This window comes from Leucopleurus acutus (assembly GCF_964270905.1).
Source record: "Leucopleurus acutus genome assembly, chromosome: X".
In the NCBI taxonomy this organism is placed as follows: Eukaryota; Metazoa; Chordata; class Mammalia; order Artiodactyla; family Delphinidae; genus Leucopleurus; species Leucopleurus acutus.
In genome coordinates this window covers 42,443,838-42,460,827 of record NC_139148.1, presented here as the reverse complement: position 1 = coordinate 42,460,827, position 16,990 = coordinate 42,443,838, and the positions used below count along the sequence as shown (strand labels likewise).

At 45.8% G+C, this 16,990-nt stretch overlaps 1 protein-coding gene across 1 annotated transcript; it reads right to left on the bottom strand.

Annotated features, from left to right (window-relative positions):
* Positions 1 to 4,759: 4,759 nt before the first annotated feature.
* GLOD5 (glyoxalase domain containing 5) lies at positions 4,760 to 14,224 on the bottom strand (the record flags this gene model as incomplete). The annotated part of the gene is given in 6 exon segments (XM_082864532.1): positions 4,760 to 4,827; positions 4,830 to 4,878; positions 6,158 to 6,188; positions 6,190 to 6,308; positions 9,322 to 9,459; positions 14,162 to 14,224. Coding segments are annotated over 6 exon segments (468 nt in total).
* Between the last annotated feature and the right edge of the window lie 2,766 nt (positions 14,225 to 16,990).

Sequence of the window (16,990 nt, the reverse complement as noted above, 5' to 3'; positions counted from 1 at the left end):
CACAGAGAGTCGGAGACAGTTACGGACAGATAGAAAGAGGGGCAAAGAGAGCGGGAGGCAGGTAGAGATGGACAGAAGGGGAAAGATAAAGCCTGAAAGTGACAGAGGCCAAGGATACAGGTGGAGAAACTGAGAAGGGAGAAAAAGATGATGTAGAGAGGGGGACAGAGACAGAGATTCAGAAACAGAGAGTCTGAGAGGAAGTCCATGAGACCCCAGGTAGCAGCCTGGGGTATGCCCTGGGCAGATAGTGCCAGGCTGGGGTGGGAGGGGGTGTGGATTGATGTGGACCCATGTGGCCTGTGGTTCTGCCCTCAACTTGCTGAGAGGGACCTCCAGAGAGTCACTGGACCCCTGCGCCTCAGTCCCCACCTTGTTGCCCTGTCCTGCCTCCCCCAAATAGTAACAACGGTGACAAGGACCAGTGTCTCATTGCTGACACAGACCTGTGCCTGGCCTGTTCTGGGCACTTTCCCCATGTAAAATCATTGAACACACATGTATGCAGTAGGTGTCCAACTTGGGTCCCTGTAGTGGGTAAGACTAACCAGTCAATGGCCCTGGGACTCCATGGGACAGGGAGCTCCCCTGACCACCCATTCTGTAGATGAGGAGACTGAGACCCACCAAGGGCAGAGGGCAAGGGTGGAGCCCTGGGTCAGTAGGGTCTGCTCAGTCACTGGCCCACCCCAGAGGGAGTTTACCATCCTCATCTTACCTCTCTGGGCCTCAGTGTCCTCATATGCAAAATGGGAGATTTGAGGAGGAAAGAGAGCAAGGCCATTTATTGAGCTCCTGCTCTGTGCCCCACTCTGTGCCAAGCCCTTGTCAGTAAGAACAAGGACAAAGACTCCTCTGACTCAAGTGGCGATGGTTTCAGGACATCCACTCTGGAGCCAGTCCACCCTCATTTATAGGCTGCCCTTATCACCGACTGGCGTGTGGCCTTGGGTGAGTTACTGTCCCCTCTGGACCTCAGTTCCTCATCTGAAGAGATGGGGTAATAATAGCGGCTACTCCATAGGGTGATTAGGGTGACTAAATGAGATTTAATCCATTAAGTGATTTTAACTCATTTGATTCTGAAATCTCAATAAATATTAAGTATTCTTATTTATTCATTGAGTACCTACTGTATACGAAGGATAGTATTTGGCCCTTTTTTATCAGCACTACTACTAATTCTAGTACTAATGCTAATAATATGCTGGCACCAATACCAGTACTAATTCTAATTACTACTATTCTAATATTGATATGAGCACTAATGCTAGTTTTCATAGTGACAGTAATAATAATACTAACTGTAATCTAACACGAGTACTTTATGAATATTAATACTAATTCTAGAACTAATATTCATTTTAATTCTATCAACAACGCTAATGGTAATAATAATAATAATTCTGATACTAATACTTTTCCTAGCATTAATATAATAACAACAGCAGCATTATTTTGCCCTGCCACCTCAGGCACTGTGCTAAATGTTCTTCATGCATAATTTTATCCTATTCTCACCAGGTCCTTGTGGTATAAGTGCATATAATTGCCCCCATCTTCTAGACTGGGAGTAGGTGCAGAGAAATGATGTTCGTCTAAGGCCCTGGGTTCTTGTCTCAGCTCTGACTGATTTGTTGCATGATTCCTGGGGAGGCCACCCTCTGAGCCTTAGTTTCTTTGCCTGGAAAATGGGTATAATCATAGAATCCACCTCAAATGTTGTTGAAAGGCCACTCAACACAAGGCCTGCCTGCACGCCATAAATGGTGAGCTCTGTAGTGGTAACTCTCCTCATTGTTACTATTACTAGAAATAGCGGTTGCAATGTTGGGATGAGGTAGGGAAAGCTGCCCCCCCTTGGGAAGGGCAGGCTGGAGGCATGTCTCAGACAAGGGTTTGGCTGCTGGACCTACAGTCCATTTCTTCATAACTGGAGCAGAGAAAGGGCTCAGGAAGGGAAGTAAAGGGTGGGGAGTGGGGGCCTCAGGGCTCTGCCTCCATCAAGGGCCAAAACCCTGTGGCTCTGAGGCCAGGCCTCACCCCATTCCCTCCCCCATCCCTGTGGAGGGGGCATAGGCCCAGAAGCCTGTGGCGGCAGTTCAGCCAGCAGGGAGGCAGCTGGGAGTGGGCAGATAAGGGAATCGGCAGGGCCAGGCCAGGCTTTGGGGGAGACCGACGAGGGTGGGGGCAGGGGTGGGGGTGGGTGTTTGGGCCAAGCATCCTTTCCATCAGGCCTCCATTTGAGACTCAGCCCCAACGGCCTTTCTTCCCCTCTCTTCCCGGAAGCCTTCCCTGACTTGTTCCCTCCCTCCTGGCATCTTCTGGGGCTCCAGAGCTTGGTCCAAGCCCATGGCATTTGGATTATTCTTGTCTAAATCCTACTTGGTCATGGTGTATAATCCTTTTATATGTTACTGAATTCTATTTACTAGTATTTTGTTGAAGATTTTTGTATCTATATTCAAAAGAGATACTGGTCTATAGTTGTCTTTTCTAATTATGTCTTTGGTTTTGGTATGAAGTAATGATGGCCTCATAAGTTCATTCCCTTTTATTGCCAAGTAATAGTCCATGGAATCGATATACTATAGTCTGGTTAACCATTCATCTGCTGATGGACATCTGGGTTGTTTTCAGTCTTTTTCTTATTACAGCAAACCTGTAACTTACAAACTCATATGTCTTTCTCTGTGCACACACACGTGGAAGAGTTTTTTCCTGGGGCAGGGGATACCAGTCTATCCATCCATCCACCTACTCAACCATCTATCCATCCACCCATCCACCTACTCATTCATTTATCCACCCATTTGCTGCCCTTCCTTCCTTCTTTCCTCCCTTCCATTCTTTCCTTCCTTCCTTCCATAAATCATCTATCTCTAGGCATATAACATCTGGGTCCAAGACAAGCTGTTTTGTAAAAATAGGCAGGAAACCTGCTGCAGCCTTTGGCAAAGCCTTTCGTGTGCTGAAACTCACATCCTTAACCATCCTCTATTCCCAACATTTTGGGGGCTCCCTGGGAGTTTACTCAGAGGGCATGGCTGAACTACCACCTGGAGACTGTTTAGAGACCAGAGTCCACAGGACTAGGGGCTCCCTCACCTCCAGGAGATCCTCATATGTACTCCTTCTTCCGTCTCTTATTTGCTCAGGGACCGTACTCTCCCCTTTCCTCTTTTCCGGCCTCATTTGCTGTTTCCTCCTCTTGTTCCAGAACTCTAAATGTCCCTGGGCCTCTTCTCTAGTTGACATTTTCTCTCTTGGTGAACTCATCCAGTCTCCGTCTTCAGAGTATCTCCAGAATCTAACCATTTTTTTTATCACCTCCCCTGCCAGCACCAGGATCGCTCACCTGGACCACTGCAGTGGCCTCCTCCTCAGGGTCCCCCAGCTTCCACCCTCAACCCTGCAGTCTATTTTCCTCACAGCAGCCAGAGGAAGCCTGTTAAATCCTAAGTCAGATCATGGACCTCCTCTGCTCAAGACCCTCCTGCGGCTCCCCTGTCATTCAGAGTAAAAGCCAGAGTCCTCTCCATGGCCCGTGAGGCCCCACGTGATCTGTGCCTCCACTTCTCCCACCTCACCTCCTGCCGCTCCCCCTCACTCACTCTGCTCTGCTGCACAGCCTTCTCCTCACTGTTCCTCACACATATTAGCCACGGCCCCTTCATGCCTCAGGGCCTTTGTACTGACTGTACTCTCTGCCTGGTATGCTCTTCCTCCAGCTATTGGCGCGGCTCCCTCCCTCATCTCTTCAGATCTGTGCTCAAATGTCTCCTTAGTGAGGTTTCCCCTGACCATCCCATTACACATTGGAAACTGCCCCAGTGATTTTTATCTGTGTCACCACTTTTCCATATTTTCTTTTTCTCCAAAGCACTTATCCTCTAACACCCTTGATATTTTCCTTACTTAATATTATTTCTTTTCTGTCTCTCCCACTAGAATGGCAGCTCCACAAACATAGATGTGCTTATCTCTTCTGTTCAACACTGTGTCTCCAATGCCTGGAACAGGGCCAAGCACGCAGTAGGTGCTCAATGTATGTTTATTGGTTGGTTGACTGAGTAAATAGTGGGGGAAGGGAACAGAAACAGAGGAAATTTGTTCTTGTCCCATCTGTCTACTCTGTCAGGAGCTGAGCCTCAGTTGAGATGAGTCTGAATGTACCAGATCCAAAGGTAGAAAGTGCCACATTCCCCGGAGATGAGACCAGCTAAGGTGCTCCAGGACGAGGTAGTATCATCTGGGCTGTGAAGGCCCCATGGGAATCACAGAGATCTTGGGGTTCAGTCAAGCCAATGTGGTGGAGGAAACAGCAGGCAGCACTTGGAAGGAGTGAGATGAATCAAAAAGGGTGAAAAAGGATGGGCTCACTGACAAGGAGAAATCTGTCAGGGGCCTTGAATCCTAAGGCGATGACCCTAAATTTGGTCCTCAACGATGTCATACCCTGGTCACTGACCCCCAAAAAGCTCAGAGACCTCACATCCTAGACAAACACCCATACATAAAGCTGAAACAGTAATTAATGAAGAGCTCATATTAATTGAAAGTTATTAATTTATTGGGGCAGCTTGGATGGAGGACACTCAGACATGTTGGTCCCAAACCTGCCTCAGATATTCCAGCAAGATGTGTGAAGTGCCTAAGTCCTCAGTTCTTACAGGTTTCTGGGCCTGGGCGAGGGTTTGCAGGAAGGAAGGGAAAGGGCGACATAGCAGGAGACAAGATGGCAGAGAGCTAGCCTCCATCACAAGGAGATGTAGTTGGACACCTCAGTGAGGTTTCTGTCAGGGTCTTGGAAGTAGATGGACATACTTTTGCCCCATGCTGGGGGACTGGGCCCTCCTCAATGGGGACATCACAAGCCTGAAATGGGAGGAGAGAACAAAAGTCATTCATCACAGTCCATGTGTGGGACCAAAATTTCATTCTTTACAGTGGCCTAGAAGACCCCTGTATCTTTCTCACTTCATCTCCTACCATTCTCCCCTCTCTCACCCTGCTCCAGCTACCTACTAGCTTTATGACCTCAAGAAGAGTACCTAACTGCTCTGTACCTCAGTTTCCTCATCTGTCAAATGGGGATGATAATGTACCTAGTGTTATCTAGTAAGTGGCAGAGTCAGAATTCAAACCCAGGCAAGTCTGGGCCAAAGTCCATACCCTTAATCCCGATGCTTTACCCACTTTCCTTCCAAACCAGACTTTTTCACTGATATTTTCCAAAGCAGTCCAGGTCAATTTGCATGAAGTGTATTTAATACCTCAATCTGTGTTCCCCAAAAGGAGAACAAATGACCCCTTCAAATGAAATCATTTTAAGTATTACAAGGACACTAAATTAAATAACAGTGAGTCAGAAATTATTCCCTCTTCAATCCTCTTTCAGTCCTCTGATTATACAAAGAGGAAAGTCTCTGGTGGATGCGAAGTCCTTAACCACTTGCCACATCTAAATTTGTCAGGCCCAGAGAGTGGGGCAATGGAAGTGGCTATAATCTAATGGCACTGTGATGCTTTTATAGCTGTTTGTTTTTACAGTTACCTCCCCTTTATGCCAAGATATAATGGGTTTTCATTTACTTGGTTGAACATTTTCTTTTTACATAAATGTATTTATATAAATAGAGTTTAGGTATAATTTTTTTCACAAGGGTGATGTAAAGTTTTCTTTTAAAATACATTTGTGGGCTTCCCTGGTGTCGCAGTGGTTGAGAATCCGCCTGCCAATGCAGGGGACATGGGTTCGACCTCTGGTCTGGGAAGATCCTCCTAAGCCTGTGCTCCACAACTACTGAGGCTGTGCTCTAGAGTCCACGAGCCACAACGACTGAGCCCGCATGCTGCAACTACTGAAGCCTGCATGCCTAGAGCCTGTGCTCGCAACAAGAGAAGCCACCACAATGAGAAGCCCGCGCGCTGCAACGAAGACCCAACACAGCCAAAAATAAATAAAATAAGTTTATTTAAAAAAAATACATTTGCTTACAGGGAAAAATGATGTCAATAAAAATAGTGAATAAACAATTGTGCATAGATCTTATCTGGATGTGATGAAACCTGTTATGTCTGAAGTTTGAGTCATGCTTCTGTTTTCACTGCATCTGCAGCAGCTTTCTCAAAAGAGGATGGAAGTCTGACTCACCGCGAGGTGCTGGACCATTTCCTTCAAAGGCTGTGATCAAGCATATATCCAGGGAGCCAGGGACTGGGTGAGCGGCTTTGGGTTCAAATTCCTTTCCCGCCTCATGGAGGTTAAATTTCTGGTCTCCAAAACACAATGCTTTCCGGTCTCCCTATTTGGGGAGAGAAAACAACCTGGAACTAAACCTCCAAGATGAGTGTGAGGCAAAGCCCCCTACCTACCCCAACAAGGTTAAAAAATAAAAAGTAGAACAAGGTTTTTGATGAAAAACAGCAGCCCGTTGTCCCACACTTGTCTCATTCCCTAGAGGCAAACTGCTTTCAACGTGTGTATATGTTTCTTCTGGAAATTATTTCCATACCTCCAAATAATATGTTTATACTACCCATGGCAGAGACTGCAATCTGTCTACTTAATATACATTTCTCCCCTTTTCTTTTAAACACAACCCAAGTTTCAGTGGGGTTTATTGTACACCCAGCTTTAAAAACCTGCATTTCCCAGCATTCCTTGCTGGGTGACCATGTAAGACGAGACGATGAGATGTCCACAGAGGCTGTGAGCAGTGCATCTGGGAACCTCCCCACCCCACTAAGCTGATGCTTTTTGCCCACTCACTTCCTCCTTCCAGCCACTGCCCGAGCCCTTCCTGCCTACCTCTGGACTGATTGTTGAATGAGAGAAAAAGAAAACTCTATTTTATTTAACCCGCTGGTAGTTAAATTTTCTCCCACATGCCTCCAAACAATCCCTAACTGATGTGCCACTATGTCTTGATTTAGCAACTTCAGACATTTTCTATCCTTTCCCTGTTAAGATAAATGAGAATTTAGCTCATCTACATTACTACCCCTCCCAACGAAATTCTGTCATCGGTTTTAGCTCGTCTTTTGGTTCCTTTACAATTTTAAAATAACCCACTTTCGTCTTTATGTTTTGATGGACGAACATAGTATCTCATTGGCCCGACTATCCTCTTCATCCTGCCTCCCTCTCCTGTGCCTCTCAACTTCTGCCATTTTTTAAAAAATCATTTTATGTCCCTTTCATCTCACCATGATGGATACTACATCCATTCTATCAGAAAATGACTTTATTTCACTTGAATGATAGTTCGGCTGAGTATAGAATTTGAGGTTGTAGGTTATTTTCCTGCAGCCTTTTATTTTTTATTTAAAAATTTTAATATTTTACTTTTTAAAACAAATGTATTTTATTTATTTATTTTGGGTCTTCATTGCTGTGTTGGGGCTTTCTCTAGTTGTGGTGAGTGGGGTCTACTCTTCTATGCAGTGCGCAGGCTCTAGGCACGCTCAGTAGTTGCAGCACGCAGGCTTCAGTAGTTGCAGCACTCGGGCTCAGTCGTTGTGGCTCACGGGCTCTAGAGCGCAAGCTCAGTAGTTGTGGTGCACGGGCTTAGTTGCTCCGCGGCACGTGGGATCTTCCTGGACCAGGGATCGAACCCATGTTGCCTTCATTGGCAGATGGATTCTTAACCACTGCGCCACCAGGGAAGTCCCTATTTTTTTATTTTTTAAAAAAATATTTATTTATTTGGCTGTGCCAGGTCTTAGCTGCAGCATGCAGGATCTTTTTTTTTCAGTTGTGGCATACAGGCTCTTAGTTGCGGCATGCATGTGAGATCTAGTTCCCTGACCAGGGATCAAACCCGGGCCCTCTGCATTGGGAGTGCAGAGTCTTAACTGCTGGACCACCAGGGAAGTCCCCTCACAGCCTTTTAAATATGTGGCTTCGTTGTCTTCCTGAATCTGGTATTGCTGATAAGAAGTCTGATGTTAATCTGTTTTTCATTCTTTTTATAGATGATGCACCCACCCTCCACTACTGCAGCTCTTAGGACTTTTCTTGATCCTAGATGTACTGAAATTTCACTCAAGTGTGTCCAAATAACGGGGGTTGAGGCTTCATATGCCTCACTATCATTGTTGGGCCACGCAAGACCCTTCTCTAGTTTTATTTGTATGTTTAATCTTTTTATTTCCATTCTTCATTCCTGTCCCCACCCTGGGCAATGATTTTAATGTGTTTGATGTTCATCCTTTGGTTTTTCATAAGTGATTGTAAAAAGTGTATTTTTTTATGTGTGTATGTTATAAATGGTACCATGCTATAGACCTGATTTGGCTTCTTCATTTTTCATTCAGCATGATCTTTTAAGAGCTGTCTGTCTTGCTATGTATATATCCAGTCTGATATTGCATAATTCTATTTTTATGCATAGCATTCTGTGTTAGTTTTACATTTTTTACCCTGTTTGCCATTCCATGGGCCCCTTCAGTTTAAGACACATTCAGTGTCTGTGCATCTCCCACTTTTGAAGTTCCAAATTCTCAAGGATTGTAGTCAATCTCTGGAAACCTCCTTTTTACCTTGAAGCTCTTTTTCTTGAGACCTTTCCTTCTGATCCAAACTGGACTGATTGTTTTCTAGGTATCTTTCTGTATCTTTCTCTTGGGATCCACGGTGTCCTGACTTTTATGTCTTTCTTTTTCCTGGATTAAGCACTCATTTTGATATAGCATATTCTCAAGTAATTTTCAAAGCAAGTAGACAAAGTTTCTGCATCTTTTTATGTCTAAGAATGTTTCATTCTATACTCACCTTGATTAATAGCTTGGTCACAGAATTCTAGGTTGAAATGTTTTCCCTCAGAATCTTGAAGTTGTTCTTCAATTGTCTTCTGGTCTCTGACTCTTGGGAAATCTGAAATCTGCATATTTCCTTTTCCTTTGTAGTTGAACTACTTTTCTTTTTAACCTCTCTGAAAGCTTCTAGGAGATTTGTTTTTATTTTGATGTTCTGTAATTTCATAGGAACATATCTAGGTGTCAGTGTGCCAGATACTCAGTTAACCCTTTCCATATAAAGACTGGAAAGTTCTCTTGCATTATTCTATGGTAATGTCTTCCCTTCCTTTTTTCTCCATTCTCTCTCTGGAAGTCCTACTATTCAGAGTTTGGAATCTCCTCCATTGATCCTTAAAATTTTTCTCACAGATTCTCGTGTGTGTGTGTGTGTGTGTGTGTGTGTGCGCGCGCACGTGTGTGTGTGTGTGTGTGCGCGTTGGAGTTTTAAGTTACTTTTTAAAATAGTATAATCAAGTTTTACCCCACCTGCAATTTGGCATTTGGGGAAGTGATTACCTTGAAAGTCATGACCTCCATGCCCAGGATCTTAGAATAAAACATAGAGGTGTCTTTGATGCTCTTTACTGTCATCACAATGTGGTCAAGTTTATGGATAAGACACAGGGAAGGGGTCTGACTGTTGTCCCTCCATGACTAAAAAAAGAGAAAAAAGAGAAGAGACCACACTGCCACTAGTCACACCCATGTTTCCTGTGTTTCCTTCTCCCCACCTCCTCTCACCTCCTCGGTGACTATGCTTCCTTCTACCCCCATTTCAAGGGGAAAGTCCTGGGAGGAATCTTCAGTACTTATTGCTCATGTGTAGATTCATAAGAGTCCATGTGTCTGCCATGACCACTCTCCACTGTTTTCTTGTTCTTTTCCTCCTTCCAGAGGGATAGAGGTGAAGATAGGGGAGTGGAGACCGAAACCAAACTCTCCCTTGTTTTCCCTGAGCTGGAATTGATCTCTTTTGTAAGAAATGATAAGACACAGAGGAGGCCCAACCCCATGAGTACAAGCCCTTTATTGGCCAATTTAACCCAGTTCCCTCCTTTCTCACTCTACAGTTACAATAACAGAGGACAGGACAAGAAGGGAGCATCTCAGATGCAATAAATGTTTCTGGGCATGTGTGCCTACAGATCAACCTTGACACCCAGTGGGAGGGCACACTGCCCCACCCCTCACTTCCTGCCTTCAGCACACCTCCCACCAGATCTTTCTCTTGATTCGCATTCTTTAGTAATTTGTATATTTACATTTCATCTGCTACAGGATTATAAGATGCCTGTGCACTATAAGTTGCAGAGTATAGTGGTTAAAATAACAGATTCTGGAGCCAGACTGACATTTTACTCTCTGTGCCTTGGTTTCCCCTTCTGGAAAGTGGGCATGATTTTATATGTGTTTTATAGGACTGCTGTGAACAATTTTAAAAAAATGAGTTGGGGGGAATTCCCTGGTGGTCCAGTGGTTAGGATTCAGCTCTCACTGCCAGGGACCCAGGTTCGAGCCCTGGTCGGGGAACTAAGATCCCACAGGCTGGTGGGTGTGTGTGTGTGTGTGTGAGGGGGGTGACCAAAAAAAAGGGGGGGGCTTAGGACAATGCCTGACATAGCAAGTGCTGTAAGAGTTAACAATGATGATGATGATGTCATGGTCATCTTGTTAAAATTCCAGACTCTCTACCATGACCCCCAATCTCTACGGCCTCATCCATTGCTCTTGAACTCCAAGCCACATTGTTCTTTTGCCTGTTCCTCATAAAGGCCATCCTTGTACCTTTAGCCCTCAGGCCCTTATTTTTTATTTATTTTATTTATTTATTTTTGGCTGCGTTGGGTCTTCGTTGCTGTGCGCGGGCTTTCTCTAGTTGCGGTGAGCGGGGGCTACTCTTCATTGCGGTGCGCGGCCTTCTCATTGTGGTGGCTTCTCTTGTTGCAGAGCACAGGCTCTAGGCACGCGGGCTCTAGAGCGCAGGCTCAGTAGTTGTGGTGCATGGGCTTAGTTGCTCCGCGGCATGTGGGATCTTCCCGGACCAGGCCTCGAACCCATGTCCCCTGCATTGGCAAGCGGATTCTTAACCACTGAGCCACCAGGGATGTCCCAGGCCCTTATTTTATTTTTATTTTTTTGCGGTACGCGGGCCTCTCACTGTTGTGGCCTCTCCTGTTGTGGAGCACAGGCTCTGGACGCGCAGGCTCAGCGGCCATGGCTCATGGGCCCAGCCGCTCCGCGGCATGTGGGATCTTCCCGGACCGGGACACGAACCCATGTCCCCTGCATCGGCAGGCAGACTCTCAACCACTGCGCCACGAGGGAAGCCCCCAGGCCCTTATTTTTAAATTAATTTTTATTGGAGTATAGTTGCTTTACAATGTTGTGTTAGTTTCTGCTGTACAGCAAAGTTAATCAGCTATATGTACACATATATCCCTTCTTTTTTGGATTTCCTTCCCATTTAGGTCACCACAGAACACTGAATAGAGTTCCCTGTGCTATACAGTAGGTTCCCATTAGTTATCTATTTTATACATAGTAGTGTATATATGTCAATCCTAATCTCCCAGTTCATTCCACCCTCCCTTTCCCCCTTGGTATCCATACGTTTGTTCTCTACATCTGTGTCTCTATTTCTGCTTTGCAAGTAAGTTCATCTGTACCATTTTCCTAGACCCCACATATAAACAATATTATATGATATTTATTTTTCTCTTTGTGACTTACTTCACTCTGTATAACAGTCTCTAGGTCCATCCATGTCTCTGCAAATGGCACAATTTCGTTCCATTTTATGGCTGAGTAATATTCCATTGTATACCTGTACCACACTTCTTTATCCATTCATCTGTTGATGGACATTTAGGTTGCTTTCGTGTCCTGGCTGTTGTAAATAGTGCTGCAATGAACATTGGGGTGCATGTATCTTTTTGCATTATGGTTTTCTCCAGGAATATATCCAAGAGTGGGATTGCTAGGTCATATGGTAGCTCTATTTTTAGTTTTTTAAGGAACCTTCATACTGTTCTCCATAGTAGCTGTACCAATTTACATTCCCACCAACAGTGTAGGAGGGTTCCCTTTTCTCCACATCCTCTCCGTCATTTATTGTTTGTGGATTTTTTGATGATGGCCATTCTGACCAGTGTGGGCCTCAAAGCCTTTTGCGCATGCTAATATCTGTCTCCCTGATTAGAATATCAGCTTCGTAAGAGCAGAGATTTCTGTTTTGTTCCCCACTGAATCCCAGACAACTAGCAGATGTTCAATAATATTTGTTCAGTTAATGAATATCTACTACAATAATTAGGCCCAGTGCCTGGCACAAATCTGACTTCTATTCTATTCTATTCTATTCCATTCCACCATGCTATACCATTCCACCCTATGCTATTTTATCCTGTTCTATTCTCCTGTGTTCAATTCCATTTCAAACCATTACATTTTAAACAATTGATTTCACTTGAGCCCCAGCTTTAAAAAAGTACTGTGCTTTTCTATTTTCATGAGTGAAGGAGGCATTAGCAAAATTCCTGAGTTCTGCTGTCCTCATGGATATAGAGGATCCATATGAACACAGAAGCAGTAGAATGAGAAAATGACTGATGTTTGGGCTTCATTGAAAATAAAGTCGTATGTTTAAAAAAGTCTTATTAACCTTTTAATGTCTGTAGGATTCGTAATAGCACTCCCTTTTCAGTCCTAATATTGGTATTCTATACTTCTTCTCTTAATTTATTAAGAGGAAAAAACAGAAATTACTAATAGGTTATTAATCTGTTCAAGGAACCAATTTTTGACTTTATTGATTTTCTCTGTTGTATGTTTGTTTTCCAATTTACCAGTTTCTGCTCTTATCTTTATAATTTCCTTCCTTCCACTTTCTCAGGTTCAATTTGCTGTTACTTTTCCAGACTCTGATATGAAATCTTAGGTACTTGATTTTCAACTTTTCTGATCTATAGGCATTTAGAGCTACAGATTTCCCCTAAGCACTGCTTTAGCCACATCCCCCAACTTTGATCAGTTTTTGGAAATCAGCTCAACCTACTCCTCCCATTATTCAATGCCCTGCTAGCTCATTCACTCCCCGGATTCTGCTTTGCAGATGCAGAGCTCCATCCTTGCAAGTTCAAGGGTAAGCAAAGCTGGCTCTCTTAAGGAACTGGAAGAAGGCCCATGTGGCTTAGAATCCAAGAGTGAGACAGGAGGAGAAGGGGAAGACAGGGCCAGATCATGCAAGGTTTTCAAGGCGAGGTTAGGGAGGCTGGTTTTGAAAAAGATGACTGAAGAAAAATGCACAGCCTAAAAGTTGCGGGTTATGCTTTATCTCAGGACCTTACTGAGGACTGAGGACTGTAGCCCAGGAGACAGCCTCGCAGATAGCTCTCAGGAACTGCCCCAAAGAGGTAAGGGAGGAGCCTGGATATATAAGAATTTTTGCTGAAAAAAAACCCCAAAACAACCATGTAGTCAAACATCAAAAGATTGCTGCTAATCACAAAAAGCAGACATTCCAAGTTAATGATTTTAGTGCTTTATGTATGAGAAGATGCAAGAGTCTGGGCTCATTGAAATCATTTCTCAGATATGCATGTTAACTATCTAGGGCCAGTATCCTGTTTTTCTCTGTCCTAAATTCCTCCAGGGCGCACTGCTGCGGGTACAGTGGCTGATGGCTTGAGGGCAGGCAACATTCATTGTTTACTGGAATGGCAGGCAGCTTCCCTTTCCACAGCAAGACATAGTAATCACTTAAGCTTACAGTGTGCCAAACCTTGTTCTAAGCACTACACAAAATATAATCCACTTTATTCCTCACAACAACCGTATGTGTATATACGTATATTATATATGTAAATATATATAAACTAGAGTATCCAAAATATGATTCTCTCCCTCCTGCCTCCTCCACAGGGAAGGCTTCTATCTTTCAACAAAGTCCTCTTCAAAGTCTCCTTCAGGGTGCCAGGGACCCCTGGAATTCTTCTAGCAAACCTCAAGTTCAGCGCTGTTTCCTGGCCCTTCCCCGCCTCACCCCACCCCATCCAGATGGCCCTGGCTGAACTGGCTCCCCAGAACCGCCCCGAGGGAGCCGGGAGCCGAGTGAAGCAGCAGCCCACTCCTGGCAGACGTGCTGATGGCAGACTATGTGTTAGAACAGGGACTTTCCGTGTCCCTCTGCTGCCCTCTGCTTGTCTTAGAAAGAGGAAGGAAGAGAGGACGGGAAAATGGATGAAAGCACACCGGGATAGCCCGCATGAAAGGGAAGCAGGTTACCAGGCCCGGCTGGGAACGCCCAGCCTTGGTGCCAATACCAGTGCCCCAGACCCCCATGGGCCACGCTGTTCACCTGCTTCTCCGAAATCCTGCTCCACGTCCTGGCTGGCAGCCTGGAGGGCAGATGGCGCAGCATGGTAGGCTTCCTTGCCCCCGGCCTCTGGACAACCCTCTGGCTCAGTGCCTGGAGATCAAGGGGCAGGAATGGGAGGGCCACGGACCGGGGACTGCTGGTGTTGACCGAGGTAGATGGGGCAAGTATAAGGACTCTGACATAAAACTCAGCGCCTCGAAAGTAAAAGCTTAAGGTGTGTTTTAGCCAGCTCAGGCCACCATAATGTAGCACTATAGACAGGGTGGCCAAAACAACAGAAATTTATTTTCTTACCATTCTGGAGGCCAGAAGTCCAAGATCAGAGTGCCAGCATGGTTGGATTCTGGTGACATCTCTCTTCCTGGCTTGCAGATGGCCACCTTCTTGCCATGTCCTCACATGGCAGAGAAAAAGAAGAAACTTTCTGGTGTCTTTTTATAAGAGCACTAATGCCATCACCAGGACTTCACCCTAATGACCTCATCTAACCCTAATTACCTCCCAAAGGCCCCTAGTATCGTCACATTGGGGGTTAGGTCTTCAAGGCATGGATTTGGGGGGCAGGGCGCAAACAGTCAATCCATAATAAGGGATTACTTTGTAATAACATAGAAAAACCACCCATCCCAAAGTTTTGTGGGGGACCTTTATTCTAGGGTGTGAGGCCTCTGATCTATTTAGATTGTGTCTGCAGAATGTGAGATCTTTGATCTGTTTGGGAGTCTGTGTCCAGGGTATGAAGATAGGAACAGTCCAAGTTAGAGTATAACCACTCTAACTTATAATGGGTCTGTTTCCAAGCCAAGATTGCGAAGCTATTAAGTGTTCTCTGTCCCAGGGTGCAGTGTTTCTGAATCCTTTGGGGTGTGAGCCCTGGAGTCCTCCCCGTCCCCACCCCTCTCTCAACCCCACCCTCACCCTTCACTGCTAAGAGGGAACATTCATCAGCCCTATTGCTGTTCGCCTTACCTTGAGCTGAGTGCCCTCTCTTTTGAGGATGACCTGTCCAGCCCCTGGGGCATGTGAGTTTCAGATTCTTGTACCTAGACACACCCCAGATACTCACTCAGACAGACACACAAATGCTCTGTGCTATGCATATTGTTTTTTGCATAATATTTTCCTTTATGAAGAGTTACACAAATAATATGTGAATAGAGGTTTGTATAAAAGGTTCCAACAACACATCAAGTATATGGACTACACAGGTGATCCCCACTCCACTCTCCAAAAATGACCACTGCTGTCAGGTTCTGGTGTTTCCTTCCAAACACAGGCCCGCACACATGCACACACACACAGACACACACGCGCATGCAGTGTCACCATAACCATCTCCCACCCACTACTTTTCCTTGTCAACAGCATGTCCTGTGGAAGGCACCCCCACCCCAGAGGCACACACAGGTCCCACTCATTCTGCGGCACATCGGGCGGGGCTCTGTGGTACATCGTAAACCCCCACCATTCATTTCACTCTGCAACAGTCATTGGCTAGAAATGGACATTTACAAGGTTCTCCCAGTTGTTTGCTCCTACCAGCCTTGCCCACACAGTTCTGTGCATGTGTATACATTTTCAAGTTAGAAGTGGGGTTGCTGGGTCAAAGGGTTCATTCGTTCAACAGACACCTAATGAGCAAGGTCTGTGTACCAAGCACTGTTCTAGGTGCTGGGGAGACATCAGAGAACAAGACAGACAAATGTCCCTGCCCACGTGGAGCTGACATTCTAGTTGCGGAGGAGGGTGTCCAATTAAGATGTTTCACAAGGTCCTGGAAGGTTTCACTCTCATCAGTGGTGCCTTTACTGGCTTCTTCTCCACTGCTTTCTGTGGGGCAGGGTCTGCAGCAGGAGGCTGGCTGCTTTGGCCTTTGCTCTCTGCAAGACCTGCAGGGGCTGAGGCTGGGACTCTCTATTTGGGGATGTGGGTGTGCACGTGTGCGTGTGGCTGGGGAGGGGGATATGGAAACCGAATGGTCCCCTGGAGAGCGTGAGGGGAAATAGGGATAGAAGAGACCACTTTATGGTGTTGGAGGGAGCTAGGGACAGAGCGATCCCCTGAATCAGGCCTGAGCAGCAACCCCCCAGGTCACACCCACAGGGTGTGTAGGAATGGCAGCGCTGAGGAATCTAGTACCGTCTCAGAACATACCATTGGGTGGTTGCTGTGTGGACAATCCTAGGGCCACACAGACTGGTTTGTGGACACCCTTGGGGTCACAGAGACAGGGGTGTGGATAATCCTGGAGTCACACAGGGTGGGGTGTGAACACTCCTGGGGCCACATAGACAGGAGTGTGACGTCCACATGAGGCAGAATACACAGTGGACAATGGGGGTCAGGCTTTCCAGAAGTCACACACATTGGGGCGTGGACACTCCTGGAGTCACACACACTGGACACGGCACACTCTTGGGATCACACAGAGTGGAGTGTAGATGCTTCCGGGGTCAGATTGGTTAGTGTTGTCAACACTGTTACAATCAAACAAACTAGGGTGTGGATGGTCCTGGGGTCAAACAGATCTGTATGTGGACACTTCTGGGCTCACACACACTAGGGGGTGGATACTCCTGAGTCACCCAGAGTGGTTAGTGGATATTCGTAGGGTCACACATACTGGGGTGTGGACACCCCAGGGCTCAGTTAGCCTGGGGCATGGACACAGATTGTAGAATAGAACCTCTTGGGTCACTCAGACTGGGATGTGTGCTTCTGGGGTCAGACAGCCTGAGGTGTGGGCAGCAGTGAGGTCACATAGAGTGGGTGTGGACAGATGTGGGGCTACAAAGATGGGGGTTTGGA